General features: G+C 42.3%; 1 protein-coding gene across 1 annotated transcript in view; it reads left to right on the top strand.

Annotated features, from left to right (window-relative positions):
• Positions 1–4,008, top strand: part of LOC142214426 (mucin-5AC-like) — a 69,770-nt gene extending 65,762 nt beyond the window's left edge. The window contains exons 31-33 of the mRNA XM_075283372.1: positions 161–325; positions 2,230–2,587; positions 3,981–4,008. Coding sequence (XP_075139473.1) covers positions 161–325; positions 2,230–2,587; positions 3,981–4,008 — 551 coding nt within the window. The remainder of the gene's footprint in view (positions 1–160; positions 326–2,229; positions 2,588–3,980) is intronic.
• Positions 4,009–19,055: the final 15,047 nt, after the last annotated feature.

The following is a 19,055-nucleotide window of genomic DNA, read 5'->3' as shown; positions in this document are numbered from 1 at the left end:
TGCAGGCAGCATGTTATAGAGCAAGTGATATGTAACCTATGCCACTAAACAACTAACAGCGTATAGGAAGTTTTTGGTGGTGTGAAATGTTTTATAAGGTTTATCGATATTTTGTTTTGCCATTTTCTTTCTGTACTAAATACCTTGTATTTTATTGCAGCGTGTGTGTGTGTCTATGAAGGGCGTGTGTACAAATACAATGAAACGGTATATGATATAGTAAGTGAAACAGAAGGTTGTGTCATCGGTATATGCAAAGAGAATGGAACCATTGAAAGGAATGTCTATGACTGCCCCACCACTACTCAAACCACATATACCACAAGTGAGACATTATTGTAATACTTGATGATAAAGGGATGATAAACTAATAATGGGCTCGATATTGACACTGTTTACAGGGGTTACGCTGATAGTACTGTAAATGGGATCACTGATTCTGTTGTTATTGGGGTATGGTATGGGATAAGCATACAGTATCACCATACAAATATATAATAGTAATGCCATAAAAAAACTAGATGAGATGGGAATATACCTGTATCTGTGTCTGAAGGATGCAAATACAGTGAAAAAACGAGGCAAAAACGCAAGTAATAAAGTAGTGCATTTTGAAGCTGCATACATCTGCTTATTCTCTTGCCTTTTGTAGTGCTTTTATATAAGATAGTATAATGCCCAACTGATCATGGACCGACTGTGCCACCTAATCGGTTTACTTTGAGCTACTCCTGCGGGTGTTGTCTAAGTGGTCCTCTGGATTTCACCCTTTAATGTCTATACAGGAATTTGGTCTTTGCTGCTGGGGACCAGAAGGTTGTCAGCTCTAGGAATAGTCCCGGTGTAGGTAGCAGCTGACCAAAAGGCCTGAGAGGGTTATGCAAACGCGTAGTCGAGTCTAGTCTGAAGGTGAGTGGTGGCAGAGCAGACCGGGCAGGTCAGGAGCAGAATCAGAGTCAAGAAACAGGCCAAGGTCAATACAAAGATAACCAATCAGAACCAGAAGTAGGGACACAAGGAGGAAACCCTTGCAGGCACAGGCAAGCTAAGAACCTTTGTTGCTCAGGCAGAGTGCTGCCATGAGCAGCTTGTTGTTAGCATAGCATATGCAGTACCGAGTCAATAGTGAGAACCAGTACTAGACACACTGATCAGAATGGCAAACACGGCACTGAGCATCCAGCACACCCAGGGTCACACCAACTTCAACCCCACAGAGGTGTTCACCAGAGCCCCAGATGGTGGGGATGGACTTGGCAGCTACTACCATTTAGAGTGGTATGGGTCAGGCAAAGCCAGGTAGACAGCGCACCACAAATCACAGCAGAACCAGAAACTGGGAACTTTTACCAGCAGGTCTTCAGAGTTGAGTTCCAGGTCTGAGGAACCAGAAGACAGCAGCAGACAGTAGTCATTAGATGGCAGCAGAGTACCAAAGAGTAGTCATCCAATCCGGGTTGTCAACGTGAGGGCAGCGCAGTACAGAGGGTAATCCAGAGGGAAGGTCAAGCAGGCTGAGTCAGTAACAGGAGAGCAAAGCAGTACAAAGTCAGGTTCAAGGAGAAGAGGTCTAAAGGAAGGTCGGAGTTGTCAACAGGAGTAGACGTAGCACACAATCAAGAGGCAGAGACAGAATCAGAAGGCAATGCAGGGGTCACAAATAGAAGCAAAACTAGACATAAGCAAGGAGAGCTTACTATCAGAAAAACTGAATAGCCAGCGGCAAATCGGAGCGGGAACCCATCTTAAATAGACTCCGACCCGTTGTCTAACTTCAAATCCCGTAAGTACCTGATCTGGCTCAGGAGGAGACCGGCAACACAGCCGCAGAGGTTCCGGTCTGCCTCCCGAGGACTGGGATAGGCAGATAGGAGAGGACTGGCAACCTCCGCAGACCGTTGCAGAGGCTCTGGCCCTACTCCTAACACTTATGATTGGCTGGGCAGGGCTCACTGGTGCACTAGTTAAACTCTCAAGTTGTAGAGGGCAAGACTACCCTAAAGGAAGGAGCCGCAGTAGCAGGACTAAATACACAGTAGTCAGGAACCGCACAATGTAACCCAGTAACTATAGACAGAATAACAAGAACATTTAGTAAATGTCTAATATCTATTATCTATCCGTGCAATATTAAGAAGATGCAAATTTAAATGTATACATACGATCAGTGTCACAGAATATTGCTTACTATACAGTATATAGAATCTTCTCTCTTTGCTTATTCCACAGTATCGGAGACTTCCCATACTACTACACCATCAACAAGCACAGGATCAGTCACAACAACCACATCCCCAATAACCCCATTCTCAGTTTCTAGAACTACGAACAAGACAATTGGCCCAGTTACGTGTACGCCAAATTGTTACCGTACAGGATGGATAGATGGGCATAAGCCTACGTCTGGAGATGATGGAGGAGAGTATGAAAGCCTGAAAGCCTGTACTGTGCCAGTTGAAATTGAGTGTCGAGTAAAAGAAGGAACAGTCATAAAAGAAAATCAGACAATAATTTGTAATTTACAATTTGGATTGGTATGTCTGAATTCGCAACAAGCTTCCAAGCAGTGCTATGACTACGAGATACGGTACATATGCTGTGATGATGTAAGTCACTGCCAAACTCAATCTACGACAGTATCAACGACGCCGTCTTGCTATTGCTATGACAATGGTCAGAAATTTACTCCGGGTATGTGATTTTTGTGTGTAGTTATTACGTAATTAAATAAATTTTGCTGAAAATTTTCTAATCCTGCCTGAGGTTCAGACAGTGAAAACTTAGACAAGACAGACTAAAGGTGCGCGTGATTCATCACACTGGATGGTGCTGGATGATAAATCTGGAGTATTTTTCGACTGTCTAGTCTATGGGTCATCACAAGAGTCATTTTAAATAAACTATAGAAACAGTAAGGTATATGTGGTAACCTTTCGGTAGAAGGGAGGAAGGACGTAAGACAAGGGGAAGAACGAGAAGGGAAAAGGGGAGGGGGAATCTGTGATCAGAAGCCATGTCCCAAGGGGTCCAAATAGATTGAAAGGTATACAGTGTTATTAAGACTTGCAATTAAAAACTCAAGGCTCCAAACATCCTTTATTCTAGCAAGAAGCTTGGGGCCCGAAGGGGGAGCCACATTCCTCCAGTTTTTGGCAATGAGAGTCTTTGCCGCTGTGCAATGGTAAAAACTTGGACATCTTCTTACCTAGGTGTCTGGGAGGTAGGGTAAGGAGGTATGTAAGTGGGTCTAGAGGACCTCCCTGGCAGGAAGAGTGCATTCATCCCCCTCCAGAAGCTCAGGATCAAAAGGCTTTCCAAAAAAATATGGTACCCACAGCATTACAACAAGAAATTGTCAGATTTAGGTGGCCTCATGATGCAAACCTGTTTTTCGTTTTTCCAGAAAAAAAAAAAGTCAATGGAATCCCTTTGGATGGGTAAAGAAAAGATGGAAATTTTTACTCCATGGCCCTGAGACAATTCAGATCTTAATCCTATTGAGGAAGTCAATCCTCAAAAAAACAAATGGACAGAAAAAAAACACAGAAATTGTGATAAATTCCAAGTATTGAATAGGCAAAAATTGGTTGACATCAGTCAGGATTTGGTCCAGAAACTAATTTTGAGTTTTGAAAAAAAAAAAAAAAACTTGAAATATTGAGATTTTAATAAGCTAGCTGCATTTGTCAATCAAAGTTTATACAAAGTTATAAAACTTGTGAAATGCTCATAATTATGCTTCAGTGATCATAGAAACATCTGTCTGAAAGATCTACAAATACTAAAGCAACAAACTTTGTCAAAAAACAAAATTTGTATCAATTTCAAAACTTTTGGCCGTGGCCTTAATTTGCTTAGAAAATGTGGGTCAATGTCTGAAATTCTTTCAAGATATTTGCATACTGTCAGTGAATGAAAACATTTTTTTACAGTTATCAAGCAGTTAAATATGTATTTTCCATTTGTTTTACTTTTTCCAGGTCAAATTATTTCTGCAGTTATGGATAACGGTTGCATTACCTATGTGATATGTGGTCCAAATTGTAACGTTCAAAAATTGAAGTTCTGTTTTACAACTTCAACTTCAACTTCAAGACCAACATCAACATTAGAAACAACTTCTACAGGTTCTACTCAGACAACATCAGCTACAATTCCAACAATAACTACTCCACCATCTACCACTGTAGAAACCTCTACTACCACACCAGAAACAGTGACCGTTACCACTTCTACAACAGAAACTACTGCTTCACCTTCCACTAGCTCAACAACAACGCCATCTACCACTATAGAAACCTCTACCACCACACCAGAAACAGTGACCGTTACTACTTCTACAACAGAAACTACTGCTTCACCTTCCACTAGCTCAACAACTATTCCATCTACCACTGTAGAAACCTCTACCACCACACCAGAAACAGTGACCGTTACTACTTCTACAACAGAAACTACTGCTTCACCTTCCACTAGCTCAACAACTATGCCATCTACCACTGTAGAAACCTCTACCACCACACCAGAAACAGTGACCGTTACTACTTCTACAACAGAAACTACTGCTTCACCTTCTACTAGCTCAGCAACTACGTCATCTACCACTATAGAAACCTCTACCACCACACCAGAAACAGTGACTGTTACTACTTCTACAACAGAAACTACTGCTTCACCTTCCACTAGCTCAACAACTACTCCATCTACCACTGTAGAAACCTCTACCACCACACCAGAAACAGTGACCGTTACCACTTCTACAACAGAAACTACTGCTTCACCTTCCACTAGCTCAACAACTACTCCATCTACCACTGTAGAAACCTCTACCACCACACCAGAAACAGTGACCGTTACCACTTCTACAACAGAAACTACTGCTTCACCTTCCACTAGCTCAACAACAACGCCATCTACCACTATAGAAACCTCTACCACCACACCAGAAACAGTGACCGTTACCACTTCTACAACAGAAACTACTGCTTCACCTTCTACTAGCTCAACAACAACGCCATCTACCACTATAGAAACCTCTACCACCACACCAGAAACAGTGACCGTTACCACTTCTACAACAGAAACTACTGCTTCACCTTCTTCTAGCTCAACAACTGTTCCATCTACCACTATAGAAACCTCTACCACCACACCAGAAACAGTGACCGTTACTACTTCTACAACAGAAACTACTGCTTCACCTTCCACTATCTCAAAAACTACTCCATCTACCACTGTAGAAACCTCTACCACCACACCAGAAACAGTGACCGTTACTACTTCTACAACAGAAACTACTGCTTCACCTTCCACTAGCTCAGCAACTACTCCATCTACCACTATAGAAACCTCTACAACCACACCAGAAACAGTGACCGTTACTACTTCTACAACAGAAACTACTGCTTCACCTTCCACTAGCTCAGCAACTACTCCATCTACCACTGTAGAAACCTCTACCACCACACCAGAAACAGTGACCGTTACTACTTCTACAACAGAAACTACTGCTTCACCTTCCACTAGCTCAGCAACTACTCCATCTACCACTGTAGAAACCTCTACCACTACACCAGAAACAGTGACCGTTACTACTTCTACAACAGAAACTACTGCTTCACCTTCCACTAGCTCAACAACTACTCCATCTACCACTGTAGAAACCTCTACCACTACACCAGAAACAGTGACCGTTACTACTTCTACAACAGAAACTACTGCTTCACCTTCCACTAGCTCAACAACAACGCCATCTACCACTATAGAAACCTCTACCACCACACCAGAAACAGTGACTGTTACTACTTCTACAACATCACCAAGGACTACTTCTTCATCTTCCACTGCCTCAACAACTACTCAGACTACTACAGTGACTACTGCAAAATCAACAACTTTAATTACGAGTATATCACCAACCGTGCAGCCTACTAGTAATATTACATCACCTGCTACTAAAAGTACATTGAGAACAACCAGTTCTGCAACAGCATCAACTCCAAAAACAACAATAACTCTAAAAACAACATCAACTCCAAAAACAACAATAACTCCAAGAACAACATCAACTCCAAAAACAACATATACTACAAGAACAACATCAGGTTCAACAACAGTGGGTTGCGGTAATAGGAAGGTGAATACATAGCAAAAAACATGTTTGTTTGTTTGTTTGTGTGTGTGTGTGTGTGTGTGTGTGTATACAGGAAATGCCTAGATTTAGAGATGAAAAACATGATCTCCCATAGTTTGGTGTCACACACAGCAGGCTTTGGTGTAAAAAAACTGCATCAAAAAGATTTGGGATAAAGCCACACTTTGCGGAAAAGCAGCATTGTTGCAGATTTTGCTCTGTTTTTTATTTTTTTTAGGCAAAGTCAAGAGAGGCTTGAAAATATAAAATAAGCTCTCAGAGGTTTCCCTTCTGTTAAATCCACTCTTGTCTTTGTCTCAAAAATATGCAGCAAAATCTGCAACAAAAAACACTGCATTTCCACAACATGGGGGCTCAGCCTTAGGGACGTAAATGCCACAATTTGCCCGCAGCGGAGATGCTGCGGGAAAAATATCGGCGTTTTACAGTGCAAGCAAAGGGGATGGGATTCATGCGAATCCCATGCTTGCTTTGTGGAAGAAATCGCAGCGCGGACACGCTGCGATTTGCAAAGTCGTTGTGGCTTTGCAAATCACAGCATGTCAAATATGTCTACGGAAACGCCGGCGGCTTTCCCGTAGATATAATGTTAAGAGAAAGTCCGCAGAGGAAAACTCTGTGAACATTCCCTTAAAAGCGCTGCGGAAAGAACCTCTCTCCTGATCCACATGCAAGATCATCACAGCCAGGCTGTATGTTGATGGAACTGGTGGTGGTCGACATTCCCATTATCTTCGGTGAGAGTGCCAGAGATAGCCAAAACACAATACTCAGTTTTCTCCAGCACTCCCATTCATTGCCTGGCCCCATATGGGTGTGCTATTTTTGTTTCAATGAGTATATAAGGTTTGCATGGTGGTATGGTTGTGTTTTGCTATTTTAACATTGCTTTCCTATATCCTTAGAAACTATAAGTTCTGTTCTTTAACGCAGGTAAATGAGACATGGTTAATCGACGACTGTAGCATTGCCGAATGTTTAGGAAGCAACGTGGTCGTTATAAACAAAGTGCCTTGTCCTCCGTTAAATACGCTGACCTGTGATAGCGGAGTGACGCCTACCGTCCAATATTCTAGTGATTGCTGCTGCTACCAATATATCTGTGACTGTAAGTGATATGTCTTGGTAACCTATTTTTATACAATACAGGGACTTATGCAGTTATGTACCGTTTCCACGTGTGCGTTTACAGATGTTGCCTTCACTACTTTTCCTCTTTACCGAAACGCAGGGAAATCTTGGCATTCTTGACACTTTCTGAGGAGTTAGTCGGTTACCAACAGTATCAATATATGTCGAGGAGACTCAGAACACACAATTGAAAAGGATTTTGATTAAACACATAGAATAAGTAATAAAATTGGTGGTCAATATTTTTGATCATGTGACCTTAATCGGTCCTGTCGGTTACTATCACACATTGTGTGATAGTAAGTTATGAGGCATCTGTGGCACTTTAAGATAGGTGCAAAAGGCTCCTCTTTTCTGGATTTGAGAGTCACAAGATAGCTTTACAAGACAATATTGTTTGGTAGTATTGTATCTGTAGCAGATGCAGTTCCGAGCCAAGAGTGAGAACCAATACTAGACACCCTGATGAAAATGGCAAACACGGCGCTCAGTGTCCAGCACTCCCCAGGCCGCACCAACTCCAACCCCACGGAGGTGTTCACCAGAGCCCCAGATGGCGGTGATGGACTTGGGGACACTGCTGGGCAGAGAGGTATGGGTCAGGGAAAGCCGGACACACAGCGAACCAAAAATCACAGCAGAACCAGAAACTGTGAAATCTTACCAGCAGGTCTGCAGAGTTGATGAACCAGAAGACAGCAGTGGGTGGAAGTCAATAGGTGGAAGCAGAGTACTAAAGTGTAGGCGTTCAATCCGGGTCGTCAACGAGAGGGCAGTGCAGTACAGTGGGTAATCCGCAGGGAAGGTCAAACAGGCCGAATCGGTAACAGGAGAGCAGAGCAGTACAAATTCAGGTTCAAGGAGAAGAGGTCTAAAGGCAAGCTGGGGTCGTCAACAGGGGTAGGCACAGTACAAAAATCAGGAGGCAAGAGGAAGAGTCACAAGGCAAAGCAGGGGTCAGAAAACAGAGGCAAACTAGACACAAGAAAAAGCTTACTATCAGGAACCAGGTACACTGAATAGCCAGCAGTGCTCCGAAGTGAGAGCCCATCTGAAATAGGCTCCGGCCTGCTGCTAGGCCTAAAATGCCGGAAGTCCCTGGTCCAGCTCAGGAGGAGACCAGCAACCCCTGCACATCGCCTCAGACATTCTGGTCTGCCTCCCGAGACCTGGAAATAGGGAAACGGGAGTGGCAGAGAGTAGATTTCCGACAACCTCCGCACAGCACTGCGGACGCTCCGGCCCTACTCCTACCAGTATCACAAAGTGATATTCTATATGTGTTCATGTACTATGACATGCAGCCAGTCAAGAACTTGGTTAGACTGTGGCAATATCATATTGAATTTTTTCCATGAGAATCTGAAGTCCATAATGAATTCTGAGCTAAGTTAAGGGTGGACTTAGCTGTACATCAAACACCAAGCCTTTACTAAACTGTGTGGATAAAAACAGTGTACAAAAACCCAATCCATATAGTGGATTATAGTGGAAGTACCATATAGCCCATACTATATAATAATAGGGCTATACATTGTTCACATGACACTTTCCTAAAGTTACCTAAAAACGATGGTATCAACACATGAAAAATACTGCCATATTAAAAGGGTTATCCAGGACAATGATACTAAACTTCGCTTCCTCTTCTTAGAAAGAGACATTGCATCCATTGGTCACATGACCATGCTGCAGTTTAGGCCGTCGTGCGCTTTCATGATTTATACCAGCACACATTACTTTCTATGGCCCCATACATAATCCCGTGTATTATTGTTTATGGTGTCAGGGCGATTTTAAAGGGTTAAGGCCTGCGATCAGAATCAGTAGAGACCCAGTGGTTATGGTACACGCTTAGTTCCTGAGCACGTTGGGAAGGGATTAAGGGCTCCGATTTATCATGAAACCAATTCAAAACATTGTGACATATTAACGAAAACCTTGAAAGACTAACCCTAGAATGCCGACATATACACACATACAATATTGTGAACCAACGTTGTCTTGAAAAGTGAATGATCTTCTGTCAGAAAAGAAGAAAGGTAAAGAAGGACGCCTCTGTTTATTAGTTTGGTTATTGCATAAGTATGCATTGTCATTATCCCATGGTTTCTTTCAGGTCACTGCAGTGGATTTGGTGGTCGCCAATATGTCACGTTTGATGGAACTCCGTATCAGTACCAGGACACATGTGTAGATGTTTTAGTACAACAAATTAATCCAACATATGGTGATTTTAGAGTGCTCCTAGATAGGTCCAACTGCCCAAATATATATTCTGTAACCTGTCAAATTGCTTTATTGATTCACTATAAAGGCCATGTGGTGAAGCTGACAAACAAGAATAACATTATTGAGGTAATTTTTTATTTTTTTGCTGCTATATTCATAGAAGTATTTGACTGTTAAAGGTAAGTTCACACTGGGTTTTTTGGATCGGAACCTGAGGCAGAGGCCACCTCAGGTTCCGGTCCAAAAAACGGGTAGCCATGACTGAAAGCCAATGCACTGCACCGGCATCCAGCCGTGCACGCTGCTCCGGATTAGGCCCAATGAATGGGCCTAGTCCGGAGGAGGGAGTGTCTTCAGGCCGAATCACGAGACGACTCGCCCTGAAGAATGAGCACCTCGCTTCTTTTTTTCCGGGAGCAGTTTCTTCCGGCTCCCGGAAAAAAGACCTGAGTGGTTCCCATTGATTTCAATGGGAGCCGTCTTTTTGGTCAGGGTTTTGAGGTGAATACGGCCTCAAAACCCTGACCAAAAAACTCAGTGTGAACTTACCCTAATAGTGATGGACCCTAAAGCGGTTTATATACATACTTGCTCAGGTGAACCATGCTTGTTTGTGCTTTGAGTGGTTTCCTTACATTTAGGATGAGAAAGGACTTGGGCCTCCTGGACTATGTAGCAGGTGGTGCATACAGGTAGCATCAGGGGTGTAATTTGAGGGGGTGCAGAGAGTGCAATTGCCCTGGGACCCAGGAGCCTTGGAGGACCCACAAGCATTGGAATCAGTTTTTTTTTTAGATTGTGAGCCCCACATAGAGCTCACAATGTACATTTTTTTCCCCCTATCAGTATGTCTTTTTTGGAATATGGGATGGAAATCCATGCAAACACGGGGAGAACATACAAACTCCTTGCAGATGTTTTTTTTTTTTTTGCCCTTGGGGGGATTTGAACACCAGGATGCCAGTGCTGCAAGGCTGCAGTGCTAACCACTTTGCCACCAAGCATGGGAATCAGTATTGAGATGGCAGCTTCCATCTGGCCCATAAACCAAGAGGACCCACAGATTACCCTAACCTCACTAAGGTGGATTAAACTCCTTAGCACCTGTGACCATCACTATCAAGAATTCGCTGGAGGGTTAGGTAGGGGGCTCCAGACAAAAGATTGCACCGGGGCCCACACGACTTTAGTTATGTCACTGGGTAGCATCTAACCATATGGGATAATCTGTACACCACAAACATACTCTATATAAAAGCAGTGTAAGTAGGGGCTTGACTGGTGGGATCAACTAGTGGGATCATGCTCCCATTCTATGACTCTTTCAATACGCAGAGATCTTTAGGCTAGTTCTAACCATGCAGATCAAAGTTTTCAGCCTTATTTCTGATAAACATAGTATTAACTTCTGATATCCTGGTAGGGTCAGAGTTGTTCCAATGGAAAGCAATCCATTTCCGTGTCTAGTAAAAAAAAAAAAAAAATTAAAAATCAGCTGAATTTTCTCTAAAGTTTATGGGGAACTTTTAACACTTTCCTAAAAACTGAAGGAGAGATATGGCTTATACTACATATGGTCATACAAGGCCATATGTAACATAAGATGAAACAGTGATGGTTCTTGAAAGGCAGAAAGGAAAGACAAACAAAAAAAATGAAAAAAATTTCTTTGTGGGGAAGAGGTTAAAATATGGAATTGATAATGTTTGATCCGCAGTCAACATGAATGCAAACGACCAACTAAAATATTTCTTTTTCTTTGCAGGTGATATTTGACTCCATAAAAGTTTATCCAGACTTCTATGTGGACGATATTCAAGTTACCGGTACTAGCGCAAAAGTTGTAGTTTTCTTAAACGATATTGAGTCCTACGTCAGTTTGAGTGGTACCGTTTTTGAAATAATGTTGCCATCTGCCCTATTCCTGAACAATACCGAAGGACAATGTGGTATGTTATTCTGTAGGACTGCTATTACGTTTTTGGTTGGGTAAAGAAGGGCTTTTTAACTTTTTCAAACACATACACAGAGTCTCTATAGCATAAAAAAGTTAAGCAGCCCCCCAAATCACAATGAAGAAAGTCTCTTATTCACCCATGTCCAATTTTACCCCTTGAGAAAGGTCCTCCTTTAGGGTATGTTCACACGGGGGGGGGGGAATGGATTCCGCGTGTGAACATACTGTGCGGCATTCCGCTTCGGATTAGACCCGAATGAATGGGCCTAATTGGGAGGGAGTCTCACACCATGGACGCCGTGGTTGACCCGTGGTTCACATCTGCGTTTGATAATCCATTCGGGGGAATCGGCATGAAACATGCAAAGACAAAAGTCCTAAAAGAAACCTAACGGACCCCATTATAATCTATGGGGTTCACCAGTTTCCTCAGGTAACCACTTTTTATGCATATAGATTTCCATTTGGGGGGAGTCCCCAAGCCAAGCAGACTCCCCCGAACTGAAACCCAAATGCAGATGTGAATAGGGTCTAAGTCCTTTGCCAACCTATAGCTTAACTCATACACCCCATACAGTAAAAACACACATACATCAGACCTGTGCAGATGCCAAAATATTCAAGCTACATTACGATGACAAACAATCCTCATAAATCAAACTACAGAGAGCATTCATAGCGTATAAAGCTCTTTCCAACCATAGAAATAATACTGTGAGGGTAAGTTCACACAGAGTTTTTTGGTCAGGGTTTTGAGGCGGATACCATTGAAATCAATGTGAGCTGCTCAAGTCTTTTTTCTCCAGGCACCGGTTTGTTCCGGCTCCCGGAAAAAGAAGTGAGATGCTCATTCTTCAGGCCATTTCGGCTTGCGATTCGGCCTGAAGACACACCTTCCTCCGGACTAGGCACGTTCACTGGCTTTCAGTCACAGCTACCCAGCTTTTGGTCCGGAACCTGAGGCGGCTTCTGCCTCAGGTTCCGGACCAAAAAAACCTGTATAAACTTACCCTTAGGAGGTGTTCACAACTTGATACTGAATTTCTCAAGCAAAAAAAATTCTGCTTAACAAAAACAGATGCAGATTTTGGCGCTGAAGTTGAAGCAGATTTAAGCAGTTATTTTGGCCTCTGAGTGAGTGGTGTATGCCACATAGTGTGCACTAATTCCCCTGCTGTGGTCAAGGTGATATGTGCAGGGAGCATTGGATACCCCACCTCAAACAGTAGGGAGCAGAGGCGTAGGTGTAAGGGAATTGCTAAGACAGCAATTCCCAGAACTGTTAAACCCTGGGAGGGGCACAAGAGACAGTGAGCCCTAAGCTGAAGCCCCCCGCTTTCCCTTCCTATTGCCAGGCCCTATCCTAGGTAATAGGCGACAACCACGAGGACAATCCCTCCCTGAATATGTGAAACACAAAACGCAGACAAGACGAACAACAACAAAGGGAGGTCAGCTAGCCAGGGTTCGGTAACAGGAGAGCGATGCAGTGCCAAATCGGAGTCAAGAGAATAGTCAATGAGAAAAGCCAAAGGTCAAGTATAATAGTATAAGCAAACAGGGACAGTAAGAGCAGGTATGCGCACGGCAATAACAAGCACTGGTGTGAATGGGAACCAAGGCTAAATAGGGAGGAAGAACCCGCCCATGGAGTTCACAGAAAGGCAGCTGTCAATCACAGGGCAAGGCCAGATTAACCACTTAATGGACAGAGGCAACCTTGGCAGAAGACGGGTGTGGTGCAAATCCAATTAAGGACTAGAGCCGTGTTCACACAGTGCAACTAAAAACTTTAAGCAGATTCTCAAACTGCACACGCCTCCTGCGCCGCAGCATGCGAGCAGAAGGTGGTGCAGTGACCCGAACAGGCAGAGATGTTACAGTAGGCCAAAACAAAATCAGAGAGGCGTGAGCTGAATTGGTGAATGATTGCCACAGTGGTGGTGAATATTATCGGAGGTTCCCAGGAGGGTACCTTGTGGTGTCCCAACCATTGCTGGTAATAAACAGCTTATGGTGAGCTGAGTCTTTGGGGAGTGCAAAGTGGGTGCAGTTGTGACTGGTGAGTCTGGAATGCCACGACCGGTTGGAGTTGTTTGCGGACACTCTGTAAATGTGAGGAAAGGGTACAGAGAGTTTTGGAACATCTTTTATGCAAAGTCATCATACAATATCCAATAAAACTGTCTATAGGTGGGCTTTGCCTCATCCGTATATCCCAGTACAAAGAACATGGCCTGAACTTCTGGAAACAAGAGTCAGTGTCATTCCTACTTCTCACTACTCTTTATAGATTGATAAAATCATTAAAACCCTACCTTATACTTCTATACTACCATGTCTCTATTACCTATTGGCATCTAAAATACAGTATATGTCAAAAGTAGGACTAACCTAACTAGACATGTTTTGTACAATATCATTGTATATAAACCAATAACTTCTTAACCAAAGGTTTTCTTTATTTGTGTTCATCCACCATCTTTCCTTTAGGTACTTGTACCAACAACAAGAAAGATGATTGTCGTCTTCCAGATGGAAGCATAGCCTCAACTTGTTCGGCCATGGCACCTTACTGGGTTGACACTTATTTATCCACTCCAGGTTGTAACGTTTTTACAACCACTCCTGTAATGCCTACCACTGCAAGTCAATATATTGGAACAACACCTTGCCCTTACGCATATATATGTAACATCATTTCAAGCAAGTAAGTAATACTACTACTACTGCTACTACTATTACTACTACCGCTAATACTATTACTACTATTATGAATACTACTACTACTATCGCTACTACTATTACTACTACTATCACTACTACTACTGCTACTACTATTACTACTACTATGAATACTACTACTACTACTATTATCGCTACTATTACTACTACAATTATTACTACTACTACTACCGCTACTACTATTACTACTACTATCACTACTACCGCTACTACTATCACTACTACTACTACTATTACTACTACTATTACTACTTCTATCACTACTACTACTATTACTACTACTACTACCGCTACTACTATTACTACTACTACTACTATTACTACTTCTATCACTACTACTACTATTACTACTACTACTACCGCTACTACTATTACTACTACTATCACTACTACTACTACTATTACTACTACTACTACCGCTACTATTACCACTACAATTACTACTGCTACCGCTAATATTACTACTATTACTACTTCTATCGCTACTACTACTATTACTACTATCACTACTACTACTACAAATACTAATACTACTATTACTACTACTACTAAGTATAATAATTCAGAATTAAATTTGAGTTCGGTTCCGTTTAAGATTACAATGTATAAAATACTTGGAACACTTATTGAAGTTTGTTTCGTTGTCTTCATCAGAGTTTTCAGTGAATGTCAGAAAGTTGTTCCACAAGATGTATTTCGGAAAAGGTGTTTAGTAAGTGAATGTGACGAAGCTGCTCTTTGTGATCAAGTCGCAACTTACGCATCGGTATGTAACTTTTTTGGAAAGTGTGCAAACTGGCGGGAGAATACCACCTGTAGTAAGTTTTCATCTATTCTTTAATGATTTTATTATCATGTTGTCTCTAATTTTATATTGTTGATATTGCGGAATGAAACTTGTTTTCTGGAACTTTAAGTTTGATGACCTGTCCCTTAGGATAGGAAATCAATAACCCCCTTCTATCAGCTGATTGAAGGAGCCGGGGACAAGTGGTGGAATGTGAACTCATAATTGTCCAAAATGGACATCCAGCGTTAGAGTGAACCCATCCTAAATGGTAGATTTTATTATAAACTAGCCTCTGCCTGCAACTTCGTCTGCATGTTGTTGGCGTCAATGATCCGCCTATATTCAGTATATTGCTGCCGTTGATGGTTTGCCTGCTCTGGTGTTTCGGCAGCTGTCCTGCTGCTGAACGTGTTCCTCAAACCATGTCTGTGATTGTTCCGGCATCTCAGCTGCTCTTTGGGACGCCATATATTGAGCATGTCGTTGGCGTCGATGATCCCCCTGAGTTCTGCTTCAGGAAAAGTCTGTTGATTTTTGGCTACCTTCATAGCTGTCGTTGCTTTAGAATTTTGCGACAAATTAGATTTTCTTTTTCCTGGCATTTCCCAGCAAACTGCCAATTTGGATTAAAGGGTTTTTCCCATGTCAGTGCCTCAGCACTGGAGCAGATCAGATAATATGCAAATGCATGTACACAATGGACTGAGGGTTAGCTGTGTGTTTACATAGAGAGATAACAGACCTGGCTTTATCAGCCTGCTGCCAAGAGCAGTTTAATATAGTATATGAACATAAATTCATAACAGTCGTGAAGCCATGTCATTTACCAGGATAAAAAGTAGCTTATGTATTAATCGAGGTTACAAACTATCTATGTGCAAAATATCATCCAAATCCGTTCAGCCATTTTTGTGTGATCGAGTAACAAACATACAAACATACGAACTTTTACATTTATAATATTAGTAGAATTAAATTGTGGCTTTTAACTTATGAACCATAATGAATAGAGATGAGCGAACAGTAAAATGTTCGAGGTTCGATATTTGTTTCGAGTAGCCCCTCAATATTTGACTACTTGAATCGAATATCGAACCCTATTATAGTCTATGGGGGGAAAATGCTCATTTCAGGGGTAGGAAACGTTCGATCAAATTATACTTACCAAGTCCACGAGTGAGGGTCGGGCTGGATCCTCCGAAAAGTCTTCTCCGTGCAGCGTCCCCGCGCAATCTTCTGGCTCTGAATTCACTCTGCCAAGCACCGGGCCTGTGCAGAGCCGACTGCGCATGTCCGCACTACAAGCGGGCATGCCCAGTCGGCTCTGCCCAGGCCCGATGCCTGGCAGAGTGAATTCAGAGCCAGAAGACGCTGCGGGGAAGCTACACGGAGAAGACTTCTAAAGGTAGGAGAAGAACCAGCGTTGATTGGCCGACTGTATAGCATTCGGCCAATCAATGCTGGTTCTGCATCGAACTTTTACATTCGAATAGCGAGTGGTACTCGATCGAGTACAAGTATTTAGAATACCGTAGTATTCGATCAAATACCTAATCGATCGAGTACTACTCGCTCATCTCTAATAATGAATGTTGGAGTAGATATTCAAATTTTTTTTAATTATTTTTTTTTGTGCTGCCTTTGCTGCTTCTTTACTACAATGTGAATTTATTCAATGTTAGGATTGCAAATATATCAAATATTCATTTATTCATCTACATTTATTTACAGCTTTTGAATGTACTGAGCCAAAAATTTATAAACCCTGCGGCAATATTCAGCAGCCTACTTGCAGTTCAAGGTACGAATGTTTCATAGTTTCATAGATATCTTTCCATAAATGAAGCTCTACGGTTTTCCAAATATTTTACCCATTGCACAGAAATTTTCACTTCCGTAGAACTCATGCTCCTACATCCTGGCTATATTTGGTCTAAGCTAAGAAGCTCCACCGTGATCTTTTGCCACATCGAAGGGCAGATATAAGCAGCCAAGAGCCCCTATACAAGAACAATATAATGGGGCACACGTTTTCTTATATGCTCTGACTCTCCAGTCAGCATTGAGAGTATCAAATTCTCCCTCCGTAGACAAAAAATTCTGCTTCTTCAATATTTTGTCTTTCTCATTAGTTCTAGATAGTTACATGTACGTTGATTTATATTTGTTTGTGACCATTTTTTTTATAGTAATATTCCATCCCTTCCAAATTTTCACGGAGACGTGTGCGTATGCCCGAATAAAACCACATTGTTTAGTGAAAGTCATGATGTTTGTGTTCCACAATGTGGTAAGTTACTTTTAATATTATTCAATTTTCTGACTGTACCACAAATACCACTGGACAACTAAGGGCTGGTTCACATCTGCGTTTGGGGACCCCTGAACGAAATACTGAATGCATTAAAAAGTGGTGAACAATGAAAGCACATGGACCCCATAGACTATAATGGGGTCTGTGTGTTTTCTGTGCGGTGTCCGCACGATTCAGGCGGAGAGAAAAGTACTTCAAGCACTACTTTTCACTCCACATGATTTGTGCGGACACTGTGCGGAAAACACGGGGTCCGTGTGCTTTTATTGCTCACTGCTTTTTAATGCCAAACGGACTTCCTGAACGGAATACTGAATGCAAATGTGAACCAGGCGTCAGCAAAAAATTCTGGACGATATAACAGACTACAAAATCAAATCAGAATAATTACTAATACTATTATTGAATAATACAAACACTTTAGGGCGGGTTCACATCTGCGTCCTGGTTTCCGTTTTGCAGGTTTCCGTTTCCTGCCTGAAACTGGACAGGACACAGAAACCTGCAGTCATTTTTCAAACCCATTCATTTGCATGGGTCTGGAACGTGTCCAGCTGTGAGCGCCTGTAAGCGTTTTGTGCTCTCCATGGCGAAACCGTTTTTTTTTTAACCGGACGCAAAGTCGGACATGCACGACTTTGTGTCCGGTTAATGAAAATATGGTTTCGCCGCACAGAGCAAAAAACGCTCACAGCCAGACACTCTCTGCCAGGTTTCCGTCTTCTGTCAGCAGAAGACGGAAACCTGAAAATGGAGATCGGACGCAGGTGTGAACCCGCCCTCAGCGTGATTTAGGTTAGAATTCAATGGTTATACGTTTTTGCCCATCTTTCACAATAATAGCATTACTGCAAATCTTGCGCAATCTGATACTATCCCTTAGGGGGACAAAGTTACTGGACAATTGAAACCATTCTGATAGTGTTTCCTACAAACTTCATAAATTACCCACAAATTGCCCCATGCGAAAATTTAGATTGCGCATGCGCAGATGTGAACCAGGCCTAAATGGTTCAATACCGATGTGATGTATGGGCAGACCACGCGGGGGTTTGGAGTAATGTCACAGATTAGTTTAGTCCCTTTGACACCTAAATTCTACCTATATTCTTCATGATATAGTATTATGGGGTCTCATTAAGAATGCTGTTTTGGTGCCCAGGAGCTTCAAGTTACACCACAAACCTTCCAGTATGGCGAAGCCCCTCATCCCCTCTTACAAACCGATCAAAACAGTTGTTCTTATTTTATTTATTTGCAACTACCTCGTAGTAGAAACACCCTTCCGAACGTGTACATCTAAAAATGAATGTTCCAGTTACTCAAGATCATAAAAACCTGACCCTTTTCTGTATGTGCTGATACAAAAGTAGTATTTAGAGATTTTATACTGAGATCTAATCATTGCTTTTATTTGTGTCCTTAGGTTGTGTTGGCCCTTATGGAGAGCCAAAAATGGTAAGAGCCAATTAGGATAGAAGGAATGTACCCACTGCACTCCTAAGCATTGAAAGAACAGAGATTGAAAAGCATAAGACCCCATGCACACAACCGAGTGGGGACGAGTTTGCAGTGGAATGACACAGTAACATCCAATGACACAGAGTGGGATAGTCTTTGGGGTCCATGTGCTTTCATAAGCTCTCCGCTTGCCAATGCATTCGGTATTCCGTTCGGGGGGTCCCCATGAAGACTCCACAAACGGATTACTAGGCCTTACAGTCATATCATT

The sequence above is a fragment of the Leptodactylus fuscus genome, chromosome 7, assembly GCF_031893055.1.
Source record: "Leptodactylus fuscus isolate aLepFus1 chromosome 7, aLepFus1.hap2, whole genome shotgun sequence".
NCBI classification, from domain to species: domain Eukaryota; kingdom Metazoa; phylum Chordata; class Amphibia; order Anura; family Leptodactylidae; genus Leptodactylus; species Leptodactylus fuscus.
Note: the sequence above shows the minus strand (reverse complement) of the source record. Positions and strands in the feature narration are given on the sequence as shown.